The sequence below is a fragment of the Lutra lutra genome, chromosome 14, assembly GCF_902655055.1.
Source record: "Lutra lutra chromosome 14, mLutLut1.2, whole genome shotgun sequence".
In the NCBI taxonomy this organism is placed as follows: domain Eukaryota; kingdom Metazoa; phylum Chordata; class Mammalia; order Carnivora; family Mustelidae; genus Lutra; species Lutra lutra.
Genome location: NC_062291.1, coordinates 72,538,592 through 72,558,064, shown reverse-complemented (window position 1 = coordinate 72,558,064; position 19,473 = coordinate 72,538,592). Strand labels below are relative to the sequence as shown.

General features: G+C 47.2%; 2 protein-coding genes across 2 annotated transcripts; one reads left to right on the top strand and one right to left on the bottom strand.

Moving 5' to 3' along the window:
• Positions 1 to 603: 603 nt before the first annotated feature.
• On the bottom strand, positions 604 to 2,500 carry ADRB1 (adrenoceptor beta 1). The gene has a single exon (XM_047702991.1). It carries the CDS (start codon positions 2,291 to 2,293, stop codon positions 746 to 748), a length of 1,548 nt encoding a protein of 515 aa, XP_047558947.1. The 5' UTR covers positions 2,294 to 2,500; the 3' UTR covers positions 604 to 745.
• LOC125084415 (sterile alpha motif domain-containing protein 1-like) lies at positions 2,292 to 18,084 on the top strand. Its single transcript, XM_047701641.1, has 4 exons — positions 2,292 to 2,322; positions 2,421 to 3,315; positions 12,368 to 12,538; positions 17,634 to 18,084. The coding sequence occupies exons 1-2, from the start codon at positions 2,292 to 2,294 to the stop codon at positions 3,260 to 3,262; spliced, it is 873 nt and encodes a 290-aa protein (XP_047557597.1). The 3' UTR covers positions 3,263 to 3,315; positions 12,368 to 12,538; positions 17,634 to 18,084.
• The last annotated feature ends 1,389 nt before the right edge of the window (positions 18,085 to 19,473 follow it).

The following is a 19,473-nucleotide window of genomic DNA, read 5'->3' as shown; positions in this document are numbered from 1 at the left end:
CAAGTCTTTCTATCTTGCTGTGCAATGTGCACAGTGTGAGGTAGAAACCCCTCAGCCCGACCACCGAGGCGCGTTGGGGACAGCAGGTTTGCCCTACAAAAAGAAAGCAAGGTGAGGCTTGTTCCAAGAATAGCTTAAAATTTCTTGAAACGTGATTTTTACATCCAGCCTTTCCCTTTGCTTTAAGGACAGGAAAAATCATTACTCAGGAAGTCAAATGAAGTTTCTCTGGAAAGCAAAGGGAACGTGTCCTGACAACTGTCATTCCCCCTTCTCTCTCCCGTGGACCGCTCCTGTTCCCTGCAACGGGATGGAGGCCAAGTTGATAGCCTTTTATGCTTCTCCCTTCCACTACCCAGTACTCAAAGCAAGTGTCAAAAACCACCTGGAGGGGAAAAAAAAAAAAAAAAAAAAAAAAAAGACACCCTAAAAAACTGAAGATGCATCACACGCACACACCAAAGAAGGCCGAAGCACACAGAAAAAAAGAACCCAAGACAAATCCACAAGCCACTCTCCCAGCCCTCCCCAAACTTTCCTTTCTGTGCAACGGTCCGTGGCTTTTGTGTTTGGCTTGGATGAATCAGACGAGGTTTGCGGGCTTCGAGTTCACCTGCTCTGGGTCTTGAGTAAACACAGATCGCTTCCCGCCTCCCCCCCCATCCCGCCCCCCGGGAAGCCATCAGGGGCGCCTGGGCGTTCTTGCTCCCGGGGCGCGCGGGGTGCAGCCAGCAGGCGCCGGGCGCTACACCTTGGATTCCGAGGCGCCCGCGGGGCGGCCCGGCTCGTCCAGGCTCGAGTCGCTGTCCGCCGCCGCCCCGCCGTTGCAGCCGGCCCAGGGCTCCAGCAGGCGCGCGGGCGGCGCGGCCCCGACGTCGTCGTCGTCGTCGTCGTCCGAAGCGGCCCCGGGCGACGGCGGCGGCCGGACCCGCGGCAGGCAGCCCGAGGCGCGCGGCCGGTCTCCGGCGGCCGCGTGGCTCCCGCGGGCGGCGCGGCGCGCGCAGCACAGCAGGCGCTGGAAGGCCTTGCGGAAGTCGGGGCTGCGGCAGTAGATGATGGGGTTGAAGGCCGAGTTGGCGTAGCCCAGCCAGTTGAAGAAGACGAAGAGGCGGTCGGGCACCAGGTCGCGGTGGAAGGCCTTGACCACGTTGGCCAGGAAGAAGGGCAGCCAGCAGAGCGTGAACACGCCCATGATGATGCCCAGCGTCTTGAGCGCCTTCTGCTCGCGCAGGGCCACGAGGCGCGACGGCCGCCGCTTGCTGACGCGCCCGTTGGCCAGCGGGGTGGTGGCGGCGGCGGCGGGGCGCGGGGAGCCCGGCGCGGGCGCGGGCGAGGGCGGCCGCGCCGGGCCGCTGAGGAAGCGGCGCTCGCAGCTGTCGATCTTCTTCACCTGCTTCTGGGCCTCGCGGAACACCCGCAGGTACACGAAGGCCATGATGCACAGGGGCACGTAGAAGGAGACGACGGACGAGGCGATGGCGTAGGCCCGGTTGGTGACGAAATCGCAGCACTTGGGGTCGTTGTAGCAGCGGCGCGCCTCGTCGCCCTCGGCCCGCCACCAGTGCATGAGAATGGGCAGGAAGGACACCAGGGCCGAGATGGCCCACACGGTGCACACGAGGGCCCGCGCCCGCGCGCGGGTCAGCAGGCTCTGGTAGCGGAAGGGCGACGTGATGGCGAGGTAGCGGTCCAGGGCGATGACACACAGGGTCTCGATGCTGGCCGTCACGCACAGCACGTCCACCGAGGTCCAGAGCTCGCAGAAGAAGGAGCCGTACTCCCAGCGGCCCCGCATGACGATGGTGGCCCCGAACGGCACCACCAGCAGCCCCATGACGAGGTCGGCGCTGGCCAGGGACATGATGAAGAGGTTGGTGAGCGTCTGCAGCCGCGGCGTCTTGGCGATGGCCACGATCACCAGCACGTTTCCCGCCACGATGAGCAGCACGATGAGCGCCATCAGCAGGCCTATGCCCGCCGTCCACTGCTGCGACAGCGGCGCGGGGCCCTCGCTGGTCGGGGTCAGCGGCGAGGCGGACGGCGACGCCGGCACCAGCAGCCGCGCCGCCGTGGCCGCGCCGTCGGGGAACGGCGCGGCCGACGACAGGTTGCAGGGCTCGGAGGCGCCCAGGGCGAGCGCCCCCGCGCCCATGCCGAGCTGCGGAGGCCGGGGGCGGGGGGTGTGGCGGGGTTGGGCCGTGGTGGGGGAACACCCCAGGGGCCCGGGGCGGCGGGGCGCGCGGAGGGAGGTCGCGGCCAGGTCAGGGCAGCCGCTGCGCGGGGCCGGAGGCATGGGCGCCGGGCGCCTTCCCCGCCCGAGCCGTGCGCTGTCGCCGCCGCCGCCGCCGCCGCTGCTGCTGGAGCCGCTGCCGCTGCTGGAACAGCCGCCGGGACCTCAGCATGGTTCTGAGCGCGCTGAGCCCGCAGCCCCGGCACCCAGCACCCACCCCACCCCGCTCCCACTCCCCCGAGCCAACCCCCGGGACCTCGCGTCAGGCTCCTGCAGCCAATCCGGGCAAAGGCACGCCCCTATCTAGTTCCCCCCACACCCCCTCCCAATCCCAGCTCCCCACACCCCCGCCCCCCTCCCACCGGCCGTTCAGCTGCTGGGGGGAGTCAGGGGCAGATCGCCGCACGAGCGCCGCCCCCGCGCCCGCCGGTTCTTGCAGGCGCGCCCCTTGCAGCGCCCGCGGGTTCCAGGGCCCTGTGTCCCCTACCGCACTACTGCGCCCGGCTGCCACCCGCGTCTCCGCAGCCCCCTGTGGCCCCCGCTCTCTCCCGCAGTCCGCTCCCTCCCGCGCCCTTTTTGCCTCCCGCGCTGGGCTCCCTCCTGGCGCCCCCCCTCCTCAGTCCCCTCTACCTCCTGTGCCAGGTTCCCTGCGGAGCGGAGCGCGCGCTCCCCTTAGCGGGGAGGGGACCTCGGCGTTCTCCCCGCGCCCCGAGCGGCTTGGACAGTCTGTCCGCCGGGGCTGGAGGAGTTTGGCGGCGAGGTCGTTTCTCGGATCTCACAGCCCTGCAGAGTGTGTGTAAAACCCTTCCCCCGTCAAGAGGGGACCCAGCCAGCCTGCGCCCTGCCGGCTCGGGGGATCGGAGGCGGGTGTTAGTGCTTAGAGGAAACTTTCCAGCAGAGCGCCCTGCGCCTTGCCGGAGCAAGCCCCTCAGCTGTCACAGAACGCTCTCTGGGCGCTCTCGCAAGGAGCTTCTGTTGTTCCGGTGCAGTAGACGCGGAAAGGAAGCGAAGGTTTGTGCATCTGACAGCTAACGCTGAGGACCAGGTGGAAAATCACACACTCCTCAGCCCCGGCTAATGAATATGTGAGTATGATGCAACAGCGCGTGTGGAGAGTCTAAAGAGAGGCTTAAGGAAACACAAATGTTAACGTAGAGCAAATGACACCGCCAAGAACAAAGAACACATTTAATTACGTCCCAGACTTTTCACATTCAGTTACAGCACCTGTATTCTGTGTTTTATTACTCACATGATTTTATATTTTGAGCTGGGTCAATACAAACAAAAAGGTACTGTTAGTTTTGATTGACGTAATGAGCTGACATTTCAGAGTCCTGGGGCTGCTCGGTTGCTTTCTCCTTTTGCCCAAGTTCCCAGATTCGGAAAACCCTAGGGTTAGTTTTGGAGGGATGAGAGGAGAAAATATGTAAATACTCAAGAGGATGAATATCCTATAGCATTTCGAGTTCCATCAGTGGTTTTTGAGTTGGCGAATGAATCCGTGTGGAATTGGCGAGTTGTTAGCCCGGCTGTGGGCGGATTCTATGTAGGGAACAGCCGCGGGACTGCAAGCCCCCTCTCTAATCGGGCCATGGTGACGTCCTCAGCTCAGCCTTGAAAATGAAAAGCATTTAATGGAATCCTGGAGAAGTAAACAGCTTCTAATTACCCATGTAAGGGTGCACGAAAACGTTATGCACCGCTCACATGCTTTTCTCGCATCGTAATAAAAAGAATAGGGTCTGGGGGGAGCATCGACATCTGGGCCAAACCCATATTCTTACCTTGCGGAGAGAGACTGATTGTCACAGCTACCCAAGTCAAGAGCTAAAAGCAAGGCTTATGCAGTTTATAAAGCTGAGCAGTGTTAACCACCTTCCCTTACTGAAATCCAAACATAAAATTTGCTTCAGGCCCAAACTGCATGATCAATCGGTGTTACAAGGCCGGTGGGAGTGGGTGTGGGTGATTTGTTTATTCACCCCTGCGCCAAGACTTGTCAGCCTAGTTCTGCCAACTTAGGGGAGGCTGAGAAGGGGGAGCAAGGAGAGGAGGGGTGCGGCTAGAAAGAGGGGGAGGAACAGGGACTGCACCCCGAGCTTAGCGTAAGCTCCCAAGAGGCTCCATTACCTGTCACTGCAAACTTGTCTCCCCTTCAGGCTTCCTTCTGTCGCGGCCCTCAAGAGGCAGACTCAAAATAGCCAAGGGGCTGGAAAGAGTTGAATTTGACACGGCCCAGGAAAGGGGTTCCGAGTGCTGGGCCATGGAGTGAGGTGTAGGGAATGTGGGGAGGAGGCTTTCTCTCCTGCGCCATCTTTCTGTCAAGAGGTGTTACTGGAAGAGTGTGTGCCAAGCCTGAGTGCTCATCATGGGCCAAGGGGTTGCATCGCTGTGAGCGATAAAACCAGAATGTGGTTGCAGAGGTTCGGTGCACAGGCCAGGACGCCAATAACATTACCACAAGTATACATGTCTGTGTATCTGTGGACATTATGTATAGATACGCGCATTTGTACATAGGTATGTGTATAAACGTACCGGGCGCCAGGGCAAGGGATTAGAATTGTCACAAAACTCTCCTGAAACTTTTTCCCCTGCTCAATCAGAGGTACATCAAACTCCCCCAAATTTCTGGATAATAAATACCTTAAATCACAAATATTCCAAACCAGAAGGTTATTTTATCAGGAGTTCCAACACAGGGCTTCAGGTATAAAGGGGACGCTGGCATTCTTGGAGCTTTCTTCTACATGTATTTATAGAAAAGTGTGGAATAGCCCGTGTTCAACTTGAGTTAGCTTTCTTTTAAAATAAAATGTTTTCAGATCTCCTTTAAATCCTCCATGTCATGACACTTTTGGGGGGACCCTTTTGAGATACGCTTTTTGGTCCTTAGATGAGGATATAGGTTAAGAAAAGGGTCACCATATCCACTCATACAGGTGTTATGTGTTGCCGTTCAAAATTAGTAAGTCCGCCATTTCCCCAGTTCCTTCCTGGAAACTGTCAAAATGAATCAGTTCTTTGGAACCCACAGATTTGACAGTACTTTATGAAACAACAGAAAGCTCCAACAACAAAGGCTAATAAGCGCACGGAGAGGGAGGGGCTTCTTCCTCCATAGTTCCCACCCCCACCTCCCTTTTCTATCCCATCGCCATACTTCCGTGCTGGCACTTGCCATGGTTTCTCTTTGATCTCCCAGCCTCCAAATCTCCCAGCTCCATTTAACCTGGCACCCCATCGTCAAATTAATATTTCTAAAACGCTGCTTTGAAGCAAGATGCTTTTGTGTTCAGAAACCTTCACTCCTCAACCTGGCATTCAAGGTCCAGTTCCAAATGGCCTTCCCAGCACTGTCTTGTTGTAGAACTGTCCTTGTCACCCTAACTTGCAGTTCTGCGTTCTTTTCCCTTTTTTGGATCGATACTCTTCCTTTTTTTTTTTTTTTTTGGTCTGTTCTCTTTCCCATTGGGTTCTTTCCACTAAGAATCCCCTCTTCCATTTCTGTTTCAGTGGATTCAGCCGTCAAGATTTGGTTGATAAGTTTTTTATTTTACAATTATCCCTGCCCACTGTTTCTGGAAATGATCTCTCCATCTTCTGCCTACAGTAGTTACTTTGCTAATTGCATTTCACGAGGTAATTAACAATATCTGCCTTTGACACCTCTTATATTGTTACTTAATTTTTAAAAAAGATTTTATTTATTTATTTGACAGAGATCACAAGTAGGCAGAGAGGCAGGCAGAGAGAGAGAGGGAGAAGCAGGCTTCCCATCAAGCAGAGAGCCCAATGTGGGGCTCGATCCCAGGATCCTGGGATCATGACCTGAGCTGAAAGCAGAGGCTTTAACCCACTGGGCCACCCAGGCGCCCCTTGTTACTTTATTTTTATATGTTTTTCTTTTTTGTTGTCAGATGGATCGTAAGCTTTCTGAGAGCCAGGATCCTGTACATATTTGTATCTCCCCTGTTTATTAACATTTACTTAACTTTAGCTTACCTTTATTAATATTTACTTAACATAAAGCTTTGAGTCATATATATTTCCTGTTTAATTTGTTAAAATCTCATTATTTACCAGTATGAGAAACAATTGTTTTTGGGAGTTACAATCTTCCCTCATGCTTAGAATTTATAGTAATATTTCATATTCCTGTAGTCATGTGAGTACTCCAAAATACTTTGTAAATACAGGGTAGGCTCGTGAGATAAATTTATATCATACCTACTCAGTAATGAATAAAGTTGGACATAGGTAATAGGTTTTCCAAGCGGGTCACACAAGTCCACATCAATAAAAAGCACGACCTAATCTTCATAAATATTTAAGGTGAATGACCTTTTCCCTTAGCCTTCATTTGTGATTCTACATATCCAGGCATTTCTGCTCTGGGAGAATAGCTAGCTGATGACTTGAATCTTTTTTCAAGTTCTAGATTGAATTCACATTCTCTAGAGCAGCGATTAATAGTAATTATGACCACCTATAGTTGCAAGCCGTGAGCTTGGCCAACACATTTCCACTCTTGAGTTGATTTTGCTAGAAAATGAGATAAAAATAATAATGAATAACCTAACCAGACAACTGCTGGAATGTGGGCCAAAGGAATTGGGGGGATTTCCAAGTAAAGCCCCAAGAAGTGTATCAAATCAGTAAGTTAGCAAAATTTGCCTTGAGGCTGATCATGAGTGGCGGGGTTTGTTAATCAGAGCTCAAGTGGCTGCTTCAGAGGAAAGACACACAGCTCTTCCCATAAGGCGATGCTACTGCTGAAACTGTCACTCAGGGTAATTAACCAGAGCACAACCTGCACCCGTGGCTGGCACTTAAGGTCACATACCGGTTTTGCAGCCACAATTTATACACAGGGACAAGCAACTCCATCCACTGTGATAAGAATGAGGACAGTGTGTAATCATGGCAAAGCCTAGACTATTTGGAAAATTCAAAAGCTTTCCTCTCTCCCACTTCTTCCCTTTTTGCCATCTCCTCCTCTTCCTGGTGTGTCTCATGACTACATTGAACAATGCTAGAGCCAGTAACAATATTTTTTCAAAATCTGGATGTATTGGAATGCATTCAGACCTGGGAGGCAGAAGATCCAGGTTTGTGTCCTGGCTTTGTCACTTTTCGGTTTGACCTTCCGCAGTGGCTTTGTCTTTAAAACGGACAGACCGTTCGTCCCCTCGCACGATTGTGCATGGATTAAATGAGCGAATGAACGTGAAGGGTTCTTGAAGTTACATCCAGCACCATATATTTGCAGCAAGTTCAGTCTTACCCAATCCTCATGACCTTTCAAAGCACGAAAGGGGTCAGAATTTGCTCGTATGAGAAGTCCATTCACTTAAACAAGCTTCTCTTTTATCAGCTGAACTCTTCTCTCACACCTGATATTAATATGACTCAGAGGCTGGATAACAGAGGACTATTTTTAAATGCTTTTTACCTTTGGCATATCTTTTTTAAAAAGTTTCCCCCTTTTTTTGTGTCCTTCCTTAGTATGAGCCCTATTCTTTTTTAAGTATTTGTTTATTTGAGTCTCTGAAATAAATTCCTTTAAAGTATTTCAGCTGTGAAATATTAGCTGTAAAGGATTTTTTTCCCCTAAAGTCAACTACTTAGGACCATGACTAGTAACTTAGGGGGAAAAAAAAAGGAAGGCAATGCAATATAAAACCAGAGCCAACTCTAAAAAATTTTGTTCTTATTCAGCTATATAATGAATAAAAATGGATCTCTGGCCAGCTGATAGCTTACATTTAGGTGCTTATGGCAGTAGGAATCTCATGGCTACACATGAATAGCATTTATTTAGCCAGGAGTCGTCCTTCAATGGACCCAAGTCCAGAGCTTGTGGTGACAGCAAGCTGTGCTAATGACTGAAAAGTCTAGGCTTTATTCTAGCAGAGTTTTACCATCTTCCAGATAAAACAATTATGTCGTCACCAGCTGAGGAGTTTGTAACAAAAAGAATCCCTGCATGCCCTTGTTTTAAGTTTCTGAAGGGTAGGAATGATGCCTTTTAAACATTTTAGCTACTGGGGGCACCTGGGTGGCTTAGTGGGTTAAGCCCCTGCCTTAGGCTCAGATCATGATTCCAAGGTCCTGGGATTGAACCCCGCATTGGGCTCTCTGCTCAGCGGGGAGCCTGCCTCCTCCTCTCTCTCTGCCTGCCTCTCTGCCTACTTGTGATCTCTGTCTGTCAAATAAACATTTTAGCTCCCATTTATGCCGGCCATGTAGCTGATACTTCATAAATCCCCGTGGAATAGAGAAAGCACTTTAAAAGCTTATATGCAGTAGATTGTCCCAGATATAAGAAGACATTGTGTTTTCCGTTCATCCGTGGAACATGGCATCTGGGTCATCCAACTGAACGGAATTGCCAAAGGGAACCAGTGGAAGAAGCTAGTTGTTGGCTCTGCCTCCCTCCAGGTGATAGACCAAATCATTTACATTTCTTTTACATTTCTTTCTTTTTCACACGTTACTTTGAGACCCCAAACGAGGATCTTTCACATGTTCTTCCACTTCCTGTGGAAGCTAGTGTATAGCTTTGTTGTACAGTGTATAGTTTTGATGCATAGTGTATAGTTTATATACACTATTATATAGTGTATAGTTTGTATAGTTTTTCTAGTTAACTTACCCACTACTTATGTACTATATAAAAGCCCACCCAGACCCACTCAACACAGAGAGGCATGGCAGGTCCCTTGCCTTGCAAGGGCTGAGGCTGAAGACTCCAGTAAGACAGTATTGCTGTTACTTGGGTTTTGACAACCAGTACGGCCAGTCTTCTTGCTTTGAAAATAAATATCAACCCTTGGACGTGACATTTATTTTCCACAGTGTCTCAGCTTTGCAGCGCCTTGAATAAAACCTGCTAAAGACCTTTATCTCATGACAGATTTCTGTCTCCAGAGCATTATCCCCTAATTAAATGCTGAGGGGGCAGTGACCTTCTTAACAGGCCCCTTTGAAATAGAAGTTACTTTTTACACTGGTGGAAAAACGATGGGATTTTTTTTCCCTCCCCATTTTAATATGGAGAAACTGAAGCATAAAGAGAGAGACGTGCTTAAGTTTTCAAGAAAAGGAAAAGGGAGTTCTTGACTTTCCTGCCTCCTGAGCTAATCTTCAATTACCAGAACCTGCATCCTTAACAGATTTTGGCTCACCTCTGACGACTTGTCAGCGTAATTCAATTGCATGATATATTTGGGGTCTGGAGCGGGTCGTGGAGTAATTTTTTGAATACAAAGCCATGAACAAGGGAAGAGATTCTATCATGCAATGTTTATTTGTGTTGTCCAGTCAGCTTAAGCATAAGAGATTTACAAGAATAATCATATTTAGCCACACAAATGAAATTCTTATTGTTGGTACATTTCAGTTCGAATTTCCAAAAGTGCCACATGAATGCTAACTCTGAAGACAAAAAGAACACCAAAGAAAAGCCAAACAATTAAGCAATTTGGTGTTTTTGTTTTGTTTGCTTTTTAATCTCTAACTGGAAAAAGATTTCACAGAAGACTCTTACTGAGAATGAAAGGCTCAAAAGTTGTGACAGCCTTGGGGATTTTGTTTAAGAGTCTAAATAAAGCTGCTTGGGGGTTTGGAACAGAAAAATGAAAAACCAAGCTCTACTGGCTTTGCCATTCTACGTCCTAATACCTTTTCCAAACCAGGTAGTCATAGACACACTGAGCTGCGAGGTTCTCTGAAATGCCGGGGAGAGGCACTAATATGGTATTGGCATTAGTTCTGAAAATATTTTTTTTCTTACTCTGAAAATGTCTGACTCCGACTTGTCACCATTTCCATCCTACCCTCTACCTTTCCTCTCTCCAATTACTCTGCAGTCTGTATGTTTCACAACCCTCCATGACTAATTAATAGAGACTATATGCCTTTTCATAGCTCTCTCTTGCGGATAACAATATGGTCTCGGCTTATAAAAATCCCACACATATATATTCATGTGTATGCTTTTCGTAAGTCCTCATCTGGGAGGTGCCTCAGAATACAAACAGTTTCTTAAGCAAGTCAAAAGCCCATGATTAGCCTTGCAAAACATAATAATCAGTATTTTATAAAATAGCCAGTCTTAATGGCGGATTTTGAAAATATTTCTGGCCTCTGCAGTTTTGTTTTAGATGCTTTTTTATTACATCATTTTAAAATAGGGCATTGAAGCAAGATGACACTCCTTTTCATGATTAGTTTTGACATTTACCTCTCTCTATACCATAATGATTAAGAATGCAGGCTCTGGAGTTAGACCATCTGGGTTAAAATCCAGGTTCTAGCACTCAGTAGCTGGGTGACTCAGAACAAGTTGTTTGAATACCTCAGGTCCCTGTTTCGTCATCTGTTAAATGGGATTAATAATATCCCACCTACTTGGGCGCTGAGGTGTCAGTAAGATAGGGCATAGATGCATTTGTCATAGCGCTTTGCTTATCGTACATACTTAATAACTTCAACGTTTTCTTTTTTTCCCCCTGGCACCACCAGCATCACTACAGATCATGGCGTAAAGCAGAAAAATCTTCATTCTGTGCGAAACCAAGGGTGGCAAAGAAGGCAGCTTCCAATCAGTGGAAATTGAATAACTGAGTAAATGTGTTCTTTTTTAAAAGCGAGAGGATGTAGTAAAGAATCTAATTTGGTCAGTACTCTTTTGGTTTCAAAGACAAGTTTATTCCTTTGTGGTCATTTAATCTGATTATCGTTCCGCTTGGGGAATTAGAATTTCCTAAACTAATTTTGCATCATGGAAAGGTCATTCCAGAGAGTTCCATCCTATGGTATAACCATATTTCAAGTGTAGAAACAACAATGACGAAAGAAAGCCTCACTGGGCTCTTGATAGAGGAGCCTGTTTCCCTAGATATAATTGATCCAAGATGCTGCTTTTTTAGGGGGTAAATTCTTAAGACCTCAAGGAGGCCAGAAGCTTCTCTTGTGACCCCCTTTGTGTCCATTTAGCACAGTCCTTCAGTTCCCTTGAGTACAAGGGGTCTCACCACCTGATCCCCTGAGAACGGAGGGTAAAGAAGTAGGCAACAAAAGAAGTTTTTCCAAGTCTCTGAGGTTCGACCCCTAGGAGACTCTTAGACCCTAACTTGGAACTATTAGTTTTATTTCAGAAACAGTTTCAATGCCTAATTTTCCTTGTTTCTGATCTTTCAAAGCAGACTAGAAGAAACATATTGGAGCGAAGGAGTAAGGCTGGTGTAGGGGGCAAAGAGGACATTCGGGAACTTTCTATTAGAACACAGGGAAATGAGGGATGCTGTGGACTGCAAAGACAGTGTTCTGTACCCACAGCCACTGATGACCCCACATCATTAAGAAAAGTTTAGATGGGGGCGCCTGGGTGGCTCAGTTGGTTAAGCTGCTGGCTTTGGCTAAAGTCATCATCTCAGGGTCCTGGGATCGAGCCCCACATCAGGCTCCTTGCTGAGTGGGAGACTGCTTCTCCCCTGCCTGCCATTCCCTTTGCTTGTGCTTGCTCTCTCTCTCTCTCTGTCAAATAAATAAAAATCTTAAAAAAAAAAGGTTTAGATGGTGTTTTTTAGTCATCCTCAGTGAAACAGAATGTGCATTGTAGAAATATCTTTATTAAGAGATAGTAGTATGAAAATTTCCAAACTTTGTATTTTCCAGAACACTTCTGTTACCTAGAAAATGAATTTATATGGACTATTTCATTCTCCAGTGATGCTGGAACCATGAGGCGTGAATTAGACTGCTAGAAGTCTAAAATCGAAGTGCCAGTCAGTTTCTTCTGGGGGCTATGAGGAGATCTGTCCCAGGTCTCTCCCTTTGGCTGGTAGTTGCTATCTTTCCTCTGTGCCTATCTGTGTCCAAATTTCTCCTTCCGATAAGTACACCTGTCCTATTAATCAGACCCACCGTAATGACCTCACTTTATCTTCATTACCTCTATAAAGATCACATTTGGAGATCCAAATAGGGTCACATTCTGAGGGTTTGGGGGTTCTGGGGGGACACATTCAACCCAGAGCAAGATGCTACTTGTATGTAAGAAAGTTTGATGCCTTATGCACAATCTCTAGTCACCTGTGTTCCAGAATGTTCTATTATGTCTTCTAGGACAGAGGGCATCAGCATGACTTCTCATAGTTCACACTAGAGATGGCTCCTGATTAAGCGGCATCCAGACCCTGGTGAGAACAGTGACCTTTGTTGTAGGATTACAGCCGGCCACAGAGTCATGAGTGCCCGCAGCTGAATGTGGACAGATCAAGTTCCCATGTGTGCCGAGTAAGTAGCCTGGGTCTTCACGTGGAGGGGGAAGGATACATGCGAGGCACATCCCTGTCTACTGTGTGCTTCCAGGTGGGGTTAAAGGCCCTGCTCTTTTATGGTTTGCATTACACACCAAGAAACTCAACTATTGTCTTGCAAGTGAAATAGAAAAATTCGGGGATATGTTAATAATTCCCATTTCAGGGGGGGAAAGTCGGCCAATCCATTCAGCTGGTTGTGTGGACCACTTTTCAGCAGGTGGTTTTGACATTGTGTGAACAGACAAACAATTGTCCTCCACAGCTGTAGCAGGGGTGTTATTTTTCCTGAACCAGAATTAGGGTAACAGACAGCAAATAACTGGGTAGGAGAGACACAACAAACCTTTATGACTGAGGAACAGAGCTGGCCTTTGAGGCAAGAGAAACTCAGGTCCTCACTCAGTTAGAATCCATTGACTACCAGGATTTTTATGACCTTGAAGTAATGATTTTGATTGAGAGGGTGATTCAGATCCTAAACGATTGGCAAGCAGGGGTTTGACTAAGAAATAACTCCCTTTGGTATATCAGCTTAGATTTATTATGGAAACTGAAGCTCATGAATGTTCTAATTTTATCTACCCTTAAGTGGTATAGCTAATCGTCCTTTGTGGACACTGATGACGGAGCTGATAATATTTTAACCTGTGCGTGGCCGTGGACCAAGTGAACCTGGCTTTACGCCCACAACACGAAACCCAAAAAAGCCCCACCTGATTAAGGTCCAAGAACTCAAGCTGAGCATTCGTCTTGCCATTTCATGTTCAGAAATGGCTCACAGCTGTCCTGGGCGCATCTGCGGCGGGAACTGAGTCTGGAACCCGACGCCTGAGTCTGACAATCTGAGGATCTAACACAGTGCGGCATTCTGTGTTGCAGGGACGCCAACTCCTCCTTACAGATGAATCTGTTACGTGCGCGCTATGTAAACAGCATGAATTTAGATGTGTACGAGACAGTATTTTTTAAAATGTCACATCCGAGTGTTTGTAATGACGAGATTAGTTCAGTAGAAGCATCTTGTGTAAGATGGCACTTAAAGAAAAGCTCGAATCTGTGCATCTGAGTATTATTCAGTCATCTGTTTGGGCAACTATATTTTTAACTGAATTTATGATGAACAAATAGTCTTTCTGAACTCCCAAGCTGTGTTTCCATACTTCATTTTGGTTTATTTTCCTCTGAATTTCCTTCAGAACCCATTACAGAGAACTTTCTTTGGAAATTTCGTAAAGTTAGCAGCATCCGTCAGAAAGCACCAAACCAAACAACCAAAATTAAAAACTGAGAATAGAATCATAGGGCATATGCGTTCTTTTCCAAAGCAATGTAACAGAAACAGATCTATGTTGCATTCTCTTTCTCTTTCTTTTTCCCGTTTCTGTTTCTCTTTATTGAAAACATCATCTGTGGCCATGCAAAACGTCTGCTGACACTTCTGAGTGCCAAAGAGTCTTTATATTTTTGTTGATGGAAGTATCATAATTGTCACAGTATTAATGGTAATATACAGCTGTAAAAACCCACTTGCCCTGGGATGTAGGATAGTAAGTCTGTATGAAAGACTTGGACCCTGTCTTAGAAGTTTACCTTTAGAGAGTTTCCCACCCATCCCTCCTAAAATCCCTCCCTTCCGTCCTTCCAACTTTATTGAGGAATAATCGACAAATACATGTATATATATTCAAAGTATACGATGTGATGATTTGATATACATATAGGTTGTGGAATGATCACCAAGATCAAAATAGTGCATCTATCACCTGGAATAGTTAGCATAGGTAAGTCTTTCCTATTTTGCAGTGTCAATGTTCTTCTTCTCTGTTTCTAAGAAATTTTGTTGTCATTTTGTTTTGCTTCAGATTCCACAGTATTTGACTTTCTCTGTCTAGCTAGTTTCACTGAGCATAATGCCTTCCAGATTTGTATTGTCACAAACAGCAGGATTTCCTTCTTTTTCATGGCTGAATAATATTCCATTGTATCTATCTACCACATTTTCTTTATCTCTCCATCTGTCAAAGGACATTTAAGTTGTTTCTGTGTCTTGGCTATTGTGAGAAATGTTGCAGTGAACATGAGAGTACAGGTATCTATTTGAGATCCTGATTTCAATTCTTTTGGATATGTACCCACAAGTGGGATTGCTACACCACACAGTAGTTCTATTTTTAATGTTGTGAGGAACCTCCATGCTTTTTTTCCATAATGGCTCCGCCAATTTCCATTCCCACCAACATAGTGCCAGGGTTCCCTTTTCTCCGTGTCCTCACCAACATTTGTCATCACTTGTCTTTTTTATCAGAGCCAACCTAGCAGGTGTGAGGGGATATCTCTTTGTGGTTCTGATTTTCATTTCCCTGATGATGAGTGACAGATGTCACTAGGGACTGGTCAGAGCCAGTGACTAAACTCCAGACACTATTCTAAGGGTGTCCTTTGCGATGTGTCATTTACTTCTGGTAATGGCCTTGTCTGGTATTATGTTTGCGTCATAAGGGAGGAAACTGAGGCTCAGAGTAGTGGGTTATTTGCCCAAAGTTTCACAGCTGTAAATGGCAGAGGGGGACTTCCAGCCCAGCTGTGGGACTCCAAGGCCAGAGCTCTTGACCATTTTAAAATAAAGCCTCATTTTATTTTTTCCCTGCTTTGAAACACTTTCATTTTTTGGAAACTAAAATCCAAATTCAATTGCTGTAAGAAAATCTTAAGTGAATACTATGCATAATACCATGTGAATGTTTTCTGTGTTTAGCTTTTATAAAAACTTTATTATTTGTAAGGATGTTTTCCATGAATGCATAGGGCCAGTTCCCCACAAGTTACCAAATTCTGCCTGTTCAGCGTTTCCTCCTTTCCACTGTTACCATGTCAGGTCTGCCTCTCAACTTCCTACGTAGTCAACAGTCATGCCCTTTCAACACTTTCAGAATTTTCTTCCAATTTCTGTGACCAACAGGGAGAAAATGACTATTAATTGGGGGCACCACCACTGGGAACAGCATTGGTGAGAGTTGAACTCATTCCCCAGGGGCCCAGGCAGCAAGCCAGCCTTTCACAGGTAGAGCTTTTCTAGCATGAATCAGCTAATCCTGTATCCCCTCAATTTCATAAGACATAAGCCAGGGTCTCCAGAAGATTCTCTTAATGCCTCCTCCTGCTTGGTTTGAGGGTGGTGGGAAAGAGCCAGTCCTCTGCAAAGAGCCCAGGAGCAACACTCAAGCCTCTGGTTAAGATGGTCACGATGGGCTGGGCCCCTGTGCAGTGTTTTGGGTCACCGCCTGCAGGGTCTTCATGGGTGGTCTCGCCCCTCTCTTTAGGATGCATGGGTGCCTGACAGACTTTGTTCTCAGCCCACACTGAGCATCAGAAAAGTCCTCTGTTGACATCCTATCACGCATAGTTTGGGGAGTTTTTGGCACACAGCTGTAATCAGAATGATGGCGGAGGCAGTGAGGGAAAGGGAGGGATGCCTTAAAAGGACATGTGGTGACATGAGGCTGCCAAAGATGGGGAGCTCACATTCAGTGGCACAACGGTGATAAGTAACCCACATACCCGGAGAAAAACATCCCGGATGCTGAGATGAGACCTTGGAGATGTGAGAAGACCTATAAGAGAATTCTGTTGAGGAAGCAAAGAGAACAGAGCTTCAAGAGAAGGCATGGTATAAAGGACTGGCTCCTAGAGACTCAAAGAGCTCCTAAAAATCAAGAATGAGCAGACTAAGGGCGCCTGGGTGGCTCAGTGGGTTAAGCCTCTGCCTTTGGCTCAGGTCATGACCCCAGGGTCCTGGGGTCGAGCCCTGCATTGGGCTCTCTGCTCAGCAGGGAGCCTGCTTCCCCCTCTCTCTCTGCCTCCCTCTCTGCCTACTTGTGATCTCTGTCTGTCAAATAAATAAAATCTTTAAAAAAATAAATAAAAAATAAATAAAAGTTGGAAAAAAAAAGAATGAGCAGACTAACAACTTAACAGAAAATGGACCATCAAATAGCCCTCAACAAAAGAAAGACAGGTGGCCCCCAACATCTGCAGAGATACACCGCCTCACTCCCAATAAGGGGGTCCCAGGTGAAAACTACCCTGGGATCCATTTCCCTCCCATGTTGGAGATGGGCAGACGTTTGGACAAGACACCGTGTTGTCAACACTGGGGATAGGAGCACTCTGACGCAGTGCTGATCAGAGTGCAGGATGGTTCCATCTCAGAGCAGGTGACCGTGGCAGCAACCCCCTGAACCACACACCGAGTCCATCTTTGACACAGAGGGCCACCTGACTGTCCCAGAAACACAGTTCTGTTCTGGCTTCTAGGACAGCTGCTTCTCCAGTTTTCCTCTTGTCTCCCAGTTTGTACCTCTGAACATTCTTTGCTGGCTATTCCTCTTCTGCCTGACTCTCAATGCTGGAATGCTTGGGGCTCATTCCAGAGCTCTCTATCTCCACTCTCTCCTTAGGTCATCTCATCCAATCCCATTGCCTAGTTGTTCCTTTTTTTTTTTTTTTTTTTTAGCATGGTAAAATATCCATTTATATAAATTTCACCATTTTAAAGTGTACCCTTTAGTGGCACTTAATACATTCACATTCTTGTGCAACTGCTATTCCATGTGGTCCCAAAACATCCCCCATCACCCCAAAAGAAAACTCTGTACCCATTTAGCATTCACTCCCCATTCCCTCCTTTCTCAGCCCCTGGCTACTACTAATCTGCTTTCTGTTTCTGGATTTGCTTATTCTAGATGTTCCGTACAAAAGGAAGTATTCCCCTAGCACAGTACTTTCAAGGTTCATCAACTTTGTTGCAGTGTTAGGGCTTCCTTCCCCTTCATGACTGAATAGCATTTCATTGTGAGGTTATTCTGCATTTCATTTATCCCTTCAACTGTTGATGGCCACTTGGGTTGTTTCTACCATTTGGCTGTTTTCAATAGTGTTGCTGTGAATATTTGTGTACAAGTTTATTTTCAATTCTTTGGGGTCTATACTTAGGAGCAGAATTGCTGGATCATATGGTAATTCTGTGTTTAATCCAACTATTTGTTTGTTTGTTTTTTTAACATCCATAGACTGACGACTCTAAAATCTGTAGCCCTTGCTGGATTCCTCCCAACTGTCTACCTCAAATCTTGCCTGGCATATAGATGTCTCACAGCTGACTTATCCAACACTGAAGGTGTTACTCTCTGCTCCCTCCAGCCTCCTCCTCCAGCCTTCCCAGCTGCCACGATGTAGGGACTCCAGTGGAGGCCCTAGGGCTCACCCTCACTTTTCCCTTTTCTAGCTCTCCCCACATCCAGTCCATTGGCAAGTGCCATGGACTCTGTATTTGCCATCTTGTCACCTTTTCCCTGTGGCTCCCTTGGTCTAAGCCAGCAACTTCCACTCCTGGCCCTAGAGTTTATTCTCTGTTCTGTGGCTGAGAATGGCTTTTAAAAAGATATATATGATCTTGGGGCGCCTGGGTGTCTCAGTGGGTTGGGACTCTGCCTTTGGCTCAGGTCATGATCTCAGGGTCCTAGGGCCGAGCCCCGCAACAGGCTCTCTGCTCAGCAGGGAGCCTGCTTCCCTCTCTATGCCTGCCTTTCTGCCTACTTGTGATCTCTCTCTCTCTCTCTCTCTCTCTCTCTGTGTCAAATAAATAAAATCTTAAAAAAAAAAAGGTATGATCTTTAAACAAAAAACAAAAAAAAAAACCTAAAAAGATCACTTAGCCCTCCAGCTTCAAGCTCCCCAGTGGTTTCCCACTGCATTTAGAATTCAACCCAGACTTCTCTGTGCTGGCCTGTGGTAACCGGTTTGCTACCTCCCCTTTCCTTCCTTCTCCCTTGCTGTTTTATCACACTGGCCCTTCTGTCTGTTGAATTGAGACCTGCCACAGGGACTCTGAGCTCGCCCCCTCTGTCAGAAACTGCATGCCAGTTCCTCATCCCTTGTGAAGCTTCAACTCCAGTGCTACCTCCTTAGGCATGCCTTATCTCACTGCCCCTCCCCCAGACTCCACTAATCTTGATCTTATTATACAGATATCTGTTTTCTCATTGATCTGTCATTGACATTTCACATCATTATCTGAAATTACCTTATTTATATTTACATGTTTATTTTCATTATTGGTGTTTGTTCCCTCCCCCCCATCCTTTCCAACCCCCTTTCCCCTGTATCAGCAGCATGAGGACAGGAATTTTGTCAGTATTCATGGGTGACTCTTCAGACTCTTGTACACTGCCTGGCATCTACAAGACAACAGAAAGCATTTGTTGGATACTGTTGAAGGAGAAAGGTTCACATCTCGCTGGCCCTGAACAGATCTTCCCGATCGTACTACCACTTCTCATTTTCCTCCTTCTCCTCCTCCACGTGCTTCCAGGAGGAGTAGATCATACCCAATGTATTTACTTAGTCATTACTCTTTCCCTCTATAACCCTAAACAATCCAGCTTTTCCCACCACTACCATCCAAAAGCACTTCCTCACAGATCTCCACAGAAGTCAAAACCAGTTGCCCTGTGCACTATGCCCTTTCTGTAGCACTGGGTACTATTACCCCTGTTCACACCCATGGTTCTCCCTTTGACATATTGTCCTCTCTTGGCATGACTCCTGCCCAGGGGCATGGAAACCTGGGAGTACATCCTAGATGTATTAAGGAAAGTATTGAAGTTCTAGCCATCGTACCTGGTGGGCAGGCGGGCTCTTAGCCAGATAGTCCAGAACAGTTTCAATAGGTCAGTGGCATGAATTCCGCACAAAGAGTGCAAAGGGTAGCTGCTCAAAGCACCAAATCCCCTGGTCTCATCCAGGTGGTGATCGGCAGTGGTGTGTCCTGCTGGGTACCTGGCAGCCATGGAAGGTACCCTCTGTCAAAGGGCCCTGCTGAACCACCTGCTATTTGTAGTTGACCTCGGC